At 41.1% G+C, this 14,997-nt stretch overlaps 2 protein-coding genes across 2 annotated transcripts; both read left to right on the plus strand.

The window, feature by feature from the left end:
* The first annotated feature begins 542 nt into the window (after positions 1-542).
* On the plus strand, positions 543-7,455 carry si:dkey-6n21.12 (schwannomin-interacting protein 1). Its single transcript, XM_037480683.2, has 7 exons — positions 543-862; positions 1,789-2,051; positions 2,501-2,625; positions 4,651-4,729; positions 4,816-4,941; positions 5,081-5,198; positions 5,285-7,455. The coding sequence occupies exons 1-7, from the start codon at positions 637-639 to the stop codon at positions 5,383-5,385; spliced, it is 1,038 nt and encodes a 345-aa protein (XP_037336580.2). The 5' UTR covers positions 543-636; the 3' UTR covers positions 5,386-7,455.
* Positions 7,456-8,208: 753 nt separating this feature from the next.
* LOC119222702 (P2Y purinoceptor 3) lies at positions 8,209-13,073 on the plus strand. The gene is made up of 2 exons (XM_037479523.2): positions 8,209-8,459; positions 10,678-13,073. The coding sequence occupies exon 2, from the start codon at positions 10,867-10,869 to the stop codon at positions 12,292-12,294; it is 1,428 nt and encodes a 475-aa protein (XP_037335420.1). The 5' UTR covers positions 8,209-8,459; positions 10,678-10,866; the 3' UTR covers positions 12,295-13,073.
* The last annotated feature ends 1,924 nt before the right edge of the window (positions 13,074-14,997 follow it).

A 14,997-nucleotide genomic window follows, 5' to 3' on the forward strand; every position in this document is an offset into this window, starting at 1 on the left:
CAAACACATTATGGGTTCTCCTGTCTGATGTTTTATATATATATATGGGACATGTGTAAATATCAGCGGCAGAGGTGTCAAAAGTATTCACATTCATTACTCAAGTAGAAGTATAGATAGTTGGTTTTATCGGTAATGTAGGCAGTGGTGTCCTATAATATCGGATACCTTTTAATGCTGCCCTCTAGTGTTCTTTCTATGTTCCCACAGAGAAAATGAAGATCACCATTCATACTAAACAGACACGGCAAAAACCATTTTTCGTTCTCTGTCATCTTACTCACTGTCAAAATGTCTAATATTTTTCTTTTATGAAGGAAGATTTGTGTCTTTATTGACAAAAAAAATGTTTTGCAAATTTCTTGCATTGCAAAAATATGAAAAATAAATAAACTGATAATTCATTATTTGTTAGTTTTGCTTATATTTATATGTGTCCCTCCCTTACCAAACGTCCCCACTTAGCTGCAGATATGACATTTATTTTGAAGGCAGCGACAGGAAGTCCCGCAAATGAATTTCCACATGTGAATTTGTTTTTTGTTTTTTCTTCTTCTCCCTCTGCGTGAAATTCCTCAAGTTAGTTTCTTTTGTTTGCGTGTCAGCAACGAGAGTGAGTGGATATCTAGCATTTGTATGGTCCCCCGACCCGAAGCAGGCGACGTTGCGACACGCAGAGTCCTCTCCCCGGGCCGGGAGAGAGAGAGAGAGGGGGGGGGAGGACGAGGGGGAGACTCCCGATGCAAGGGGAGGGAAGGGGGAGATAACCAGGGGCCGTGGAGGAAGGAGCGGCGGTTATGTGGCAAAACTCTCCGCCTCGCTGAAGAGTTGTGTTCTCGTTTGCGTGTTTGTGGATACAGAGGTAGGTTTACCGCACCTTTGGACTGCTGCTGGTAGACTTTAGTCGTCGCAGCTTTCGCCCTCGCGCGGGCTGGTCTAACTTTGATTTGAGGCCGTTGGCTGAGTTTTAAAAAAAAACTATACACGAGTCCAAGTAACCTCAATAGTCCCAAACTCCACCTCTACCAGGAAGTCTCTAACTAACGTTACTTAACGTAACTTCTATGAATTCATCCCGATGCAACGTACCAGATAGCTTTATTAATACTGGAGCTATCTAAACAATGCAATTAGACCTTTGAAGAAACATGCAGGGGGGGGGGGGGGGGGGTGTTGCCTTTTTGATTTTTCAAAGTACCTAATTCAAGAATGAAAGATTAAATGATGGACTCACGAAATAAGGAAAATCTACAATAATGATATTTAACGTTACTTACAATGTAGTTAAAGTTTACTCGGCTCTTCCTTTTTGTTGATTTCGGTTTTACTTTTTGAAAATAACTTTTTTCAAACGTTCTTTTAGTCATTTGAACAGTGAAGTTATCCCAAAAATCATTGCTCAAACATTATTTAAATATACATATATGTCTAATAGTTTAAGTATTCGGTTATACTCTATCGCAAGTTATAGAGTTAAAAATTGGATTTTGCAATGGCAATCTAAAAAAAGAACAACAGACACATTTTGGTTAGCGCCTTAAAAAATGTACGCTTTGTTGCCCATTGAGTTTTATTTGACTCAATAAATGTTTGAAATGGCTTTTTAAAGCCAGTCCCGATTGTGTCCCTGTCACTAAGACATTCTATTCACTCACGTAGACATTGACTCCTTTGATTCGGCTGTTTTTCAACTCTTTTTCTGTGAACTGGGACGAAGGTCCAACGATGGCACCTGTGCCGCTGTTCAGTTGATATTTCAAGGAGGATCCGTGTAACCCACCTGTGCAGAGATGGAAGGGGAGAAGGAGCGACAGAGGCAGCAAGGGGAAGAGAAGGAGAGCAACGAGGCAGAGGACAACAGGACGAGCGACGAGGACGCCGACAATGATGAAGAGGAGGAGAACGAAGATTCCGAATGCGCAGCCCTGGTCTGGCAAGAGGGCTACGGCGAGGACAACCTGGGGCTTCCCATCATGCACTGGGAGGCGCTAAGCCTGCGCATTGCAGAGCTGGAGAAGCAGGAGGAGGCAAACAAGGAGAAGAGGGCAAAGGTCCGTGGTCTGGGAAATGGGGGTGTGATGCGTTCATGGGGCAGCAGAGGGAGGAGGAAGTTATCTAACTGGGCACCCAGCTGCCATCCATACAGATTTTTATATTCAGGAAAAAGCAGTGTAGCATTATTATATTATTATTATTAGTTTATTCTCTGGGAGGATCCTTTTCAGTTTTAAACCCTAGAATTACTCTTTGACCAAACTCTTCTCCTGCTTGTAGCCTCTAACTACACCTCTGTGTCACAAATGAAGGAACTGACTCAAGGTGGAAGTTCTTAACACTTTGTGACAGCATAATCCTGTCCCTTTTCTTCTTCTTTTTTAAAGTAAATGCAGCAATTCATCTTACCCAGATGATGTTACGTTTGGATAGACACCTGGCTATAACAGTACAACCATTGGTCATTGGGAAGACAAATAAATCCCACTGTTTATTTATTTGTCAGAGGGGAGTTTCTCTGGAGAGAGGAAGAGCACCGGTCAGCTGGACGGAGGAGAGAGGGAGAAGAAGGGAGAGCTGGGAGGACGGAGATGATGCCTGCAACAGCCACGTGCTGGCGCTCACCTCCCGGTACACACACACACACACACACACACACACACACACACACACACCCCTCACTCAGGAGTGTCATGTGGGTGATGTCACTTGGTTGTGTATAATAATTATAATAACTTTTATTTATATAGCACCTTTCAAAACAAAGTTACAAAGTGTGTAACAATACAAACACAAGTTATACAATCAAGCATATTAAAAAAAATTAAAAATAAGATCCGTCAAATATATAAATAAGCCAGCTGGTAAAAGTGAGTCTTTAGAAGAGATTTAAAAGAGGACACTGAATTTGCAGGGAACAGAGTTCCACAGTTTAGGAGCCTTGACCACAAAGGCCCGATCACCTTTAGTGACCAATCGAGTGCTTGGGACAGTAAACAAGGCCCCGTCTGAAGATCTCAGGCAGCACTCAGGCTCATACGGGCTCAGGAGCTCACTGATGTAGGCAGGAGTGAGATTGTTCTGACCCTTACAAACAACCAGTAAAAACCTCAAATCAATTCTAAAGCTCACAGGTAGCCAGTGCAGAGCAGCGAGGACTGGTGTGATGTGGTCGCTTCTCTTTGAATGGCAGCAGCGTTCTGTGTCATTTGCAGCCTCTGAATGTTCTGCCTGCTGATGCCAGAATAGAGTGTGTTGCAAAAATCCAGCCTGGGGAGGATAAGCGCGTGGATTACGCTTTCCAGGTTTGAGTTTGAAATAAAAAATAAATTAAGTTCTCAAAATAAAACATTAAATACTCAATTCTGTGCAACATGAATAATGTTGACTTGATACCCTCTTCCTTTACTCAATACTCAATACTGCTCTAATAGCTTTAGCCCGGTCGGACGAACCAGAAGTAAACAAAGTTGCGTTAAATGTGTTAAAAACTTTTATTGCACTAATCTCAATTTCTCACATTAATTGCATAGATTTGTGTTAATGTTGACACTATTTATGTTTAAAGCATGTGAGCTGTCAAAACAATTAACAAGTAATTTATTTAAACAAATCAAAAGAATTTAAATCAGAAAACTTTGTTTGAAATGTCAGAACTTGTTGTCTACAACAGTGGTCCCCAACCACCAGTACCGGTCCTCGAGCCACGTCGTACCGGGCCGCAGAGACCGCCTGTCGGTTATTTTGTCGTGTTTATCCGCTACACTACACACTGTGTGTGCTGCTCTACACACACTCGTAAACTCTCACACTCAACGCTCTGCTCAGCGCTCAACTCAACTTTTTTTCATACATACGTTACACATTTTTGTGATGTATTGAGGGGCGTAACAATCGCGCAACACAACAAATTGATGATGAAATTTGTTGCCAACTCTTTTGATAATCACATTTGATTGATTGGTTGTTTCAGATACTGCTAACACGCTTTGTTCATGTGAACACACTACTGCTTTGTATCTGTTTACTGACACTTTAAATTGAATTTCAGGATAGAGTTGTTACGAGACCAAAATTGTGACTTTTGATACAATAACTGCCGTGAACATCATCCGATACTTGCAATACGATACCAGAATTCAAAATGGCATACTTGTAATACTAATAAATAAAAAATCTGTACGGATCACGGGTTGATCAGTGATCCGTTACACCACTACTGTACACATCTACATGTTTTTTTTAGTATGATAGAAGAATACTATCAACAGTCTGTTGATTCTATTGTTATTGTAGAGCTAGGTTTGAACTAAGTGACTAAGTTAAAATTATAGAAGTATTATCTGTGAAATAATTATTTCAAGAGTGAACAACTACAGTTGTTGTGTGACTTTTTTGTTTAAATTTTTCACATTTTGCTCAAAATTGTAAATATATGTTCTGAAACGTCAATAGAGAGAATGGATTTGGAGATGCAGGCCTGTAGCTGTTAAAGAAGTGACTGTTGCTCTCTACTGCTGCGCCGGCAGCTTTGAAGCTTTCTTCATGTTTACACTTTTCCGTCCTGCTGATGGGACACAGCGCTTAGCCAGCCAGACTTCACGTGATAAAATTATGGTGTAAACACGCCATCTGACGTATGTTTGCATCCCCCAGCCTGCAGACGCAGATGAACCTTCAGCTCTGCTTCATCAACAACAGTGAAAGTGAGGAGGAGGAAGAGGACAAGCAGAAGGTCAGCAGCAATACACAAGTAACTACTGCTGTCTACAGTTGTTATGGGTAACCATCTCCCCATATTCTCCCTCCCCGTTGGTAAAGAAAGGGGCAGCTCAGGTCCAGAAGAGTCCTCAGCCTCCTGCCAAGCCGGAGAAACCCAAATCCAGAGGCTTCAGGAACACCCTGAAGAACCTACGGGATCGACTGAGAACTGACCACAAGACGATGGTGAGAGGTCCACTTTGAAGCAGCCATGTTTTTCTCTTTTCTTCCCAAATGTAGTTCTTAACATCTCTCTTCTCCTTCCCTCCTTTCTCCTCCCTTTTCCCTGGTCCCTCTCTCCTCCGTCGATCTCCCCTCCTCTCAGGCTGCAGCTCGTACTGAACCTGTAGTCCAGAGAAAACATGTTGAGCGAAGTGATCTACAGAACCTCAGCATGAAGGACCTGAATGCACTTTGTGCGTCTCTCAGCCAGAATATCCAAGGTACTCTCGCACACACAACCGTATACTCCACGGACACAACATTCTCCACTACAGTTTTTAAAAATCTTTCCATCTGTCTATCTCAGACCTGAGCTCAGACCTGGTGGGCCGCCTGCAGGCCCGAGACCAGCTGAGGACAGAGCAGGACGCCATGCTGCTGGAGGTGCAGGACCTGACGTCGCTGTGAGCCTGCGCATCGCTCCGAGCCGGAGTTCCTGCAGACACACAATATAATATGTTTTAAGCCGGCCTCCACAAACATCTCAGTCAGTCCCTGTGCATGTCGGTCTGACCAGCCAAACAATGTGAAGAGTGTCACTCCCCGAGAGGACAAAGACATTCCGTTTTAATGTTACTCAGTGCATTGTGTATTTATAAGGAAACTTTTGTCTACCAGCAGTGGTTTGAAACTCATGGCAGAACCAGCTGTGTTCAGTCAGAGCTGTACGGTACGGCCGACAAACATCTGGGCAGTGGTTTCTGACCTGAGAGGAACGCACTGCCATCCTTCACCTGGGTCACGTTTAGCTTAACCCAATAGCGCCACGTTTGTGGGCGGTTCTGGACACGGAGAGATGGCGCTGACACGTGTCCGACATCCGAGTGGTCTCCCAAAGCATCCAAGTAGTGTTGATGGAGTCCATCTCCATTTTTCCTCATTGTGGCATTTTATGACCACTTGTGCCGCTACGGAGCAACATTTCCATCAGCAGATCCCAGCGCTCACAAGTACAGTATGTCATAATACTGAAAGTACAAAAATAGCAGAGGGGAAAGACTTAAGGTTTGATGGCTATTTTCCTCTCCCCTCCTGAGTTACACTTATTGTTTATATTTTTTTGAAGTGATAACCTTAAACAGTTCATTATTAACATCTCCAATGCAAAGAGTTATGCTCTACTAATATTGAATGTTGAAATGTCATTAACAGAGTTAATATTTAGAACTGTAAGGGTATTTTTAAGTGCTATTCTAAGTCCTCGGAATCAAGTAACTAGTACTTAGTCTCCACTACATCTTAGTGTCCGTAATCAGAGTAGAGAGTAAAGTGTGGCTCATCTTCTGTGAACAAAAGGATTCAGAAGGGACTCCTGTTAAAAAGCTGCTAATTCCGTCAACCGAGAATTATATTTAGTTTTTCTACTTGTGTAGTTGTCTAATTAGTTTTTTAAATTTTTTTTTAATTCATGTTTATCTTTGTGCAGCCTTTCTATTTGGTTCATAACCAACTTCCAACAGGAATATCCTGTATTCATCACAAACAAATATATGAATGCTTCACACCGTTAGAAACATTGGAGTCTTGGCTGCAATCGGCACTTATCCGTTTAAAAATACTTCTAATACAACTCCAACAAGTTATTAAATATGTTATGCAAATAATTCCGGAAGATTTGCACACGGCAGTGCTTATGTACACTTTCTCGAGAAAATGAGACACCAAACTGCTAGACGACGCAAGTATTCATACGACAGAAGGGCAATGCAGATTTTGACTCGTTTTGTTTCTCTGCAATGAGGCACAAAAGCGTCTTCAAAAGTAGTTTCTCTTTAGACTGAGCAGCGGCCCTTATGTAAAATTCAATTAAGCCCATGTTTATTATCTTATTTTCAACAAAGTATTTTTCTTTTGTGGACATGGGAGAAGACACTCTAATCGTTATGTTCAATTTAATTTCTTGACATTCCGGGCACAACTTCTTGATAATTCACTTTGAATAAACATGATACAAATATGACTGTGTTTTTTTTATTCGCTGTTAAACTACCATCAATAAAACTCAAGACCTATGCATACTCTGTTTTAAATTAAAAGCCCTTTAGCAATATTAGAAAGGGTTCTCGCTGTCCACAGAAGCTTAAGAGCAAATCACTAAAAATTATTTTGAATTTACCATTTGCACTTGTATACATTTAATTTAATTACCTACTTATAAGAAACTGTATTCCTGTATGTGCAGCACACATTTAGAATATGTACAAAGTACTAAAGTAGTGATGTTAGCTCAGTGCACAGACGTCCAATCATCTGTCTGATGATTCCTTAACATAAAGATTAGCTTCATTACAGTGTTATTTCACCCATAAGTGCCTCCGTATCCATGTGATCATTATCGTCATGTTAGTTAGCTTAGATGGAAGTACGAGAACAAGATCCCGTTCATCCGTAAATCATTTGGAAAAACAGTAGATGTTTTCTGGTACTAATCTGTGTGTCGAAGAAATTAAACTTACCATACTGCCCTTTTCATTTTGTTGGTGGTTGGGCCATGTTGTTTTCATTGAATAACAGATTGTGCCTTTAAAAATGTATTAGTCTTTACACACAGTGCGTCGACCAGCTGTGTCACACACACATCTGTAACTCAGTCCCACTCATGACTCCTTGTATGCACTGCGTGGCTTTCCATATGAGAAAATATTTCTGCTCCTCTCGTTAGGAGTTTTAAAATTGCCTGGATCCATTTACCATGGCTTTGCGAGTAGCTATATTTTTCATGTGTATAGTGCATGATCTACTTCTGTTCTTGCTTATGTGATGGAAGTGACTAAAGAGTGGTGGAAAGGGTTAGCAGATTCTTCCTGACATTGGCTTGGTTTATAGATTAGTGTTAATTGGGAGAAGCGTTAAGGGCCTTTTAGTCTTCCAGCGATTCAAAGCACTGTCCACTGCAAGCTAACATTCACCCAATCACACCCAATCAGACCATCCAAACTGTCTGTGGGAATCCGGATCAAAAATGAACACATCATACACGTCCACATATATATCAAAATGTAAATAAACACTTATTAATGGGTTCTATTCATCTGTCTGTCCTAGCACAACAGGTTTAGAAGTGAGGGAGTCTCTCTCTCTCTCTTTGTCTCTCACACACACACACACACAAAGGTGAAGCCGGGAAGAAGAATTGGATGACACACAGTGAGGGACTGAGGGAGGGACTGGATTACCATAGAAACCCCTTGGACTGTTTAGGGAATCGGCAGAATGAGGTGAAAGCTGAAGTGGTCAAACTGTCACGCTCACTGCAGGGCCGATCAGCGGATGTTCTCTCAGCTTTTCTTTGTAACAACCACGAAAAAAGGTGTATTTTGAAGCTTCTCAACGTACAGAGCTGCACCGGAGTCAAAGCCTTTTGGATGTTTTTTGCGTTCCTGTGATTATTCTAATGGGTGACTGAACTGGAGCCATATGGAGCAGAAGTGATTGGCGCCACACGTAAGCTCTTTGTGGAACAGCAGATTGCAGCGATGCAGGTATTTATGAGTTTGATGCAGTTCCCTATAAACAAAGAACTCTTAATGCATCCCTCTGGGTCGTTCTTTGGGGATTTGCTGAAGCAGTAAAACATCTTAAACATAAATCTACAACGTCATTTCCAGATTTTGACTTCATTTTAACTGAATTAAAAAATGCTCGCCCTAGAACATTTCTTAATGACATAGAATATGGATTCACAGGCAGATGATACATCAGGCTGGATTTTTTTTCCTCAAAAGCTATTAGCTGCTCCTGGAAAACAACCTCTTTAAAAACATTTGATCGTTACCAAAATAGCAACTGTAACTTATGTTTATTTATTTGGTTAAAACGGACATCATCCTTAAACTGTTTTGAGAATTCAGTATTAAAAATGTGAGGTCATAGTAACACAGACATGTCTTTAAAGCTTATTTAAGGCACATTTTAATTTAAAGGTTTTGATCTGTTTTGATACATTTTCTCTTTGTGATTTCCTATGAAATCAAAGCAAAATCTACAAGAGAAAATCTCCCAACAGTCCAAAACTGATGTAAGTTTGTGATTTGTAGTAAATGTGTCTACTATTTCAGGCAGACATTGAGAACTTTATTTCAGTGCAGTTTCAAAATCTATTGGCAGACTGGTAAACATGTTTGAATCCTTTAATCCATCACAATGTTCATTTATGTTAATCCGAGCGTGTACATGCACCTTCACAACTAGGGTACGGTTGGATTTCTACACCAGCAGGTTATATATATGTCATGCATCCACAAAACTCAGTCCCTCAGCAAGTAGTCTCGATCATTCTAAATAAGTCTGCAAATTTCTGAAGTTCCTTATTTTCATGTTGTCAGGACAAACTGTGTTCTTTCTACATTGCCTGTCCTGAGAGTGTGCTCTCATCAAATTTTCTAATTGTATAAAAATGAATGAAAGTTTTATTTTCATTTTTAAACACTGCACAATGGCTTGCTTAATAGTTAGCTGTAATGTAATCAATCTGTTAATAGATTGTTTGTTGATTTCTGTTATAATTTGGTAGTCAAAATGGCTTAAGCGCATAGACAAGACTGTCGCAGGTTGTAATATCACGTTACGGGTACAGATTTCGGACCTTCGACAACCTATTTGCGTCGTACTGTTAATATGTCATGTTATTGGTTGACATATTACCCTTATTTAGTTGAACTCTGAAGTGAAGTGGTGGTACAACCTGCAGATGGCTCACTTAACACACAGTTACACTTGCTTGTGTGCTGATCCTAATATGCAATGGCACAGCTGATGGCGAGGCTTTCAACTAAGAGCTGAACCTAAGCATGGCTTCAGCAAATCCTGTTTAGTTAGGGTATACCGTAATGATGCTGCAGCCCATTAAAAGGTGACAAAACAACTAAAAATAAACTTTTAGGATTGTGAAGACTGTAGTGGTGAGTTGGCATAGAGTCAATGGAGTGAGAGCAAGACTGATATACAGAAGGGTGGATGGAGACACCTACGGGAAGTGTGGTTACTTATTGCTGAGTTAATGGGGCGGGAAGAGACTGAATCAGCAGCATACCCTTGTACACAGGAAGGCAAACAAGCACTAAGAATCAGCAGCATTTGGCAGGAGTTCAAACAGTCAAAGGTCAGGGGGGGGGGGGGGGTGAGCGGTTGGAAGCTTCTTCAATATAAGCCAAGAAAAACGTTCATTTTGAGCTTAATACTAGCACGAGAGTGCCTAAATGCTCACCATGTTGACATGCCGATGTTAAGGTGGTCCTATTTACCATGTGAGTGATCTTAGTAAAGCAGGTGAGGATTCTGAGATGAGCTGTGACACTTTGCTACGTGGCACCGCACAGGAAGTAGGCTACAGCTCAAGCGGAAAGTATTAGACAATTTCATTTTGACATGAGAATAAGCCCAGAGAAAAAGTTACGGTACCACCCAAGTCAATAAAATTGAATGATGGCCGGTTGGTGAGTGGAGCTCCACTGCAGCGTCCATTTTGAACATGTCAATGTCCGCTTGTTGCATCCATTTGGCATTCTTTTTTTAATACTTTTTCTTTTTCACATTAACACATTTTGTTGTTGAAGGCAACACAATGACTTCAGTAGGACAAGAAAGGATTGTAGTTTCCGTTTAAAAAAATATGTTCGCAAATTACAGCTGCCATAACTGTAACTATTCTATTAAGTGTACAAGTATAGATGGGCGGCTAATGTATTTCTTTATCTCTAGGTGAACACCCACTCATGGATCTGACCATTTGAGCAAGAGCAACACGCATCTGAAACTACTGCATGGGACCAACCAAACTACATTGAATGTTGCAAAGTACAAGGATGACCGAGAAGAAGTCTGAAAGAACCTCAAACGTACGAGCCTTTTTCAACGTCTCCATCACATGAAAGTCTCTTCCTCCTCAAAATGTCATTCAGACGTGGAGTTCCTCCCAACATCAGTGCCTCGGTGTTCCATGACTTACTTAGCTCCTCCACTCCCTCCACCGTCACACCACCTCCATCTTGCAGCATAGATGAATCCTACAAGTACATCTTTCTGCCCATCTGTTACTCTTTCACATTTCTCTTCAGCATCTCCCTGAACTCTGTCATCCTCTACCGTTCCTTTCGCCAAACCAAGCGCTGGAATGCCTCACTGATCTACATGGTGAACCTGGCCTCCACAGACTTCATGTACGGCCTGTCACTGCCATTCCTTGTGGCTAGCTATGTCATGCGTGACCAATGGGTCTTTGGCGATTTCATGTGCCGCCTAGTCCGTTTTCTCTTCTACTTTAACCTCTACTGCTCCATCTTCTTCCTCACTTGTATCTCTGTCCACAGGTACCTCGGTATCTGCCACCCAATGAAAGTCATCACACTGGAGACTAAGAAGGCTGTCAAAAGCACATGTGTCGTGGTTTGGATTGTAGTTTTTGCTTTGACCTGCCCTATTTTCCGGTTTGCTCAAACTGGTCATGTGACAAGATTGGGAGGGCTTGACAGCAATGCAAGTATTATTGACAACATAAGCCACGAGGTGCCGTCAATAAATGGTAATGGTAGCTATGGTAACATGGGTGGGATCATTGAGGAGTACAGGAATTGTTGGGATGATGCCATAGATAAAGAGTTTCCTGATTACGTACCCTATGGCATCATTCTCCATTTACTGGGCTTTTTTGTGCCTTTTTCCATTATTGCTTGGTGTTACTCTCACGTTGTTCTGACCATATTTAAGACTCTGCATTCTCAGCCCTCATCCCGCAGAGGTCCAAGAGAGGGGGGGTACGAAGGAATGGCGAGAAATGAAAGAAGTAACCCTGCGATAAATGCAAGAGGTACAAAGGGAAGGAATGGACTGTCGAGGAACCTGAGAAGAGATGAAGGAATATCCATTTTCCTCGGTGCACACTCACCTTATGCCAATCGCAGACGTAAATCAATCAAAACAATCATCACCATCACCCTTTTGTTTGCGCTGTGTTTCTTCCCCTTTCATGTTACCAGAACCATCTTCCTCCTGCTAAAAGTGACCAAGGGAGTCCCGTGTCACACTATGACCATGGTGTCCATGTGTTATAAGATCACGAGGCCTTTGGCTTCATTCAACGCATGGCTCAACGCCCTCCTTTATTTCCTGACCAAAGACAAGGGCGGAGCTCACTGTTGCCAGGCAGTAAACACCCCCACCCAACAACATGGTGGGCTTCTATTGCCGCTTAGGATGATGGGAAAAGTAGAGGATGCAGAGGAGGGAGGGTTAGAAGACAGAACTGATAATAAGGAGACAAAAGTATTTCACAGTCCATCGTACATAAACAGAGCAAAAGTCAGATATATAGTTGAATGAAGACGGATATTTAGAGTAAGCGTAGGGAACTTTTACTGGTAAACACAATATATTATATTACATGATCCATGTAACTAAAGCAATAATTAAAGAAGACCCAAGCTAGAATTATAATATCCCTTTTATTTCTAATTGTATGTGCCTTATTACTGGTCTCCGGCCAGTAATACTGACCCACTGGGTAAATGCAACATGAATGCAAATGTGACAGCTCATTGTAGTGATACTTGTGGTGTTGTTTTCTTTTGAGGGGCCTATATTTATAATGTTTTTCAGGTTAAACCAGGCAAAAGAAGTCTATGGCTACACTTTTCTCAATTTTCATAGAAAGGGACAGTCTCCCAATAAAGCCATACTTTCACATGTTTTCACACTTTGCCAATTGCTTTTGTAAAATGGTTGTGTGCTTGCAGGTAGTAAGTTCGAAAATGATTATTTGACAAACTGTGTTGGGAAAGCGATACTCTTGTTGTGGTGTGACATTCAATATGTAGGTGTTTTGTGAAAATTCTGTTGACAGTGTGCTGGTTACTTCTGACTCAATGACAATAAATACACCTCATTTAGAGAATCAGAAATTGAAAAATAAAAGGCATTTTAATTTGTGAGCATACACTATACCTGTCTGCCCCTTCTCTTATATGATACAGAAAAATAAAAGCAACACTGTGTTGATTCACAGTTGTGTAGGCCATTTTGTGAACATATGACTATACAATTTTTACGTTTCATTTCATTTGATGGCATTCCCTGATGATATTGATATGGACATTTTAAGCGCAAGTGCATTGCAGATCGCCTCCTACGGTCTGCAACCAGCCGTCCATCACATTTTCCCACATCATTGGTTGGCTGTGTCAGAGACTGTAAGTCTTTAAACTTCACATTCATGCCTACTTTACAGAGATTCCCTCAAATACACACTGATGGGAAAGTGTACACCATTATTTTCATTTGAGAGTTCCACCCATTGTGATGCATTTTATGATGACAGGCGTTGCAAACAATTTTCTCGTTTTGATGTGTTACATGAACCTTTTTCTTAACGAGTTTGTTTGAAGCATACCGTATCAGAGCTAAGCTATGTTCGAGGCATTGCCTCCTCCTGAATCTCATCATGGCGTAGAGCCGGCAGCTAAAAGCTGTACAACAGTCCAAACAGTACAAACAATGGCAAAGTTATAGAGAGAGCTGACATGTCGACCAGTGGGGGAAGGCAGGGCGTGGGTTACAGCGCCTTGGGTCGGGATCAGACAGCGACCTCCGGTTTAGTGAAGTGAAGCCCATAAAGAAAAACTTGTACTGTGTACAGAGACAAACCTTGGGTTCTGAAGAGTGATACCAATGTGGAAGGGCCTTAAACATGCATTCAGTCTACTGAAAATAAACAACCCAGTGATTTCACCTCTAGATTCTCCGTGAAAGTTCATCTGTCAAAAGGCTCTTTGAGGAGAGAATGTAAGTTCTCACCTCTGCCAGCTCGTAGCCACACGCGGGCTGCCATGTGGATGATAGCTTAACTTAGTTGTTTGTTACTAAATTAATATTCTGAATTTAAAATGTATGCATGTACATCCTGAACTAAAACTGCTCAAGAGATGTATTCTGTTATTGGAACTCAATGGAACGTTGATGCACCCTGAATGTCTTTTAATCTCGGCACCATCCGGTGGTTGCATCAAAGAAGTCACTGAGGCAGACAATGTTGACCACACCGACAGTTTCAGAGAAGCTGAACATCTTATTTTCACAGGGCCAAGGAAGAACGCTAAACTACTTAACTAAAAGAGAAGCAATTCAAAACACTTCCTTCTGGGCTGTGTTGTGTTCACTAACTAGTCATGTATTTTTCTGAATTCATGAAAGGTAATTCTACATTCTTGCTAATGGATGTAATTTATGATTTTGCCATATAATTTGTTCTCCTGATTGTCACTTTCGAATTGGCCCACCCCACCGAGTTTGAGTAAAATGATTTGACTAGAACTGTACTATGGAAGTGTACTTTCTCAATTTAAAAAGTAATCAACAACTATGACATTCAGGAAGACTAACGATAAACCAATGCGCACCAAATACTTTTTTAAATGTTAAACATTGTCAGTGGGCCGGAGTCGAGGAGTGATAATAACAATAATGGCAATCACCTGTTGAATTTAATGATGTTAGACTCTGATTTACTCTCCGGTTACTCCGGCTTCCTCCCACAGTCCAAAGACATGCTCTGGGAATCAGGTTGATTGGGAACTCTAAAATGCCCGTAGGTGTGTGAATGGTTGTTTGTCTCTGTGTTGGCTGGTGACTAGTATGTGAAGTGAGGACTTTTTCCCAGCTTAACTTACTGATATAACACACTAGGGTATTTAACAATGTAAAATAACTGGATTTCAACTTTTACGAAAATCATAACATGGCTGAGTATGTTTGCTAAGACATTTGACTTGGTTCTTTGAAAAAAAAAAAATTGGATTTGTTTCATACTTTTTTACATTACATTACATGTCATTTAGCTGACGCTTACACACACGTACAATAAGTGCATTTCCACAGAGAGATACAAACTCAGAAGAACAAGTAACAAGAAAGTACAATTTTCATCAAGCAGTTTCAAAACATGTTCTAGAAAAGTGCCATTATAAGTACAATTTAAGTGCTACGATTTGTTAGTGCTACAGTTAGTGTTTTAGTCAAGGTAGAGTCTAA

The sequence above is a fragment of the Pungitius pungitius genome, chromosome 1, assembly GCF_949316345.1.
Source record: "Pungitius pungitius chromosome 1, fPunPun2.1, whole genome shotgun sequence".
In the NCBI taxonomy this organism is placed as follows: domain Eukaryota; kingdom Metazoa; phylum Chordata; class Actinopteri; order Perciformes; family Gasterosteidae; genus Pungitius; species Pungitius pungitius.

Coding starts and splice junctions, on each gene's coding strand:
- si:dkey-6n21.12 (XM_037480683.2), top strand. CDS start 637: ATGGTCCCCCGACCCGAAGCAGGCGACGTTGCGACACGCAGAGTCCTC. Junction 2,626..4,650: donor GTGCTGGCGCTCACCTCCCG/GTACACACACAC, acceptor TGCATCCCCCAG/CCTGCAGACGCAGATGAACC. Junction 4,942..5,080: donor GAACTGACCACAAGACGATG/GTGAGAGGTCCA, acceptor CCCTCCTCTCAG/GCTGCAGCTCGTACTGAACC.
- LOC119222702 (XM_037479523.2), top strand. CDS start 10,867: ATGTCATTCAGACGTGGAGTTCCTCCCAACATCAGTGCCTCGGTGTTC.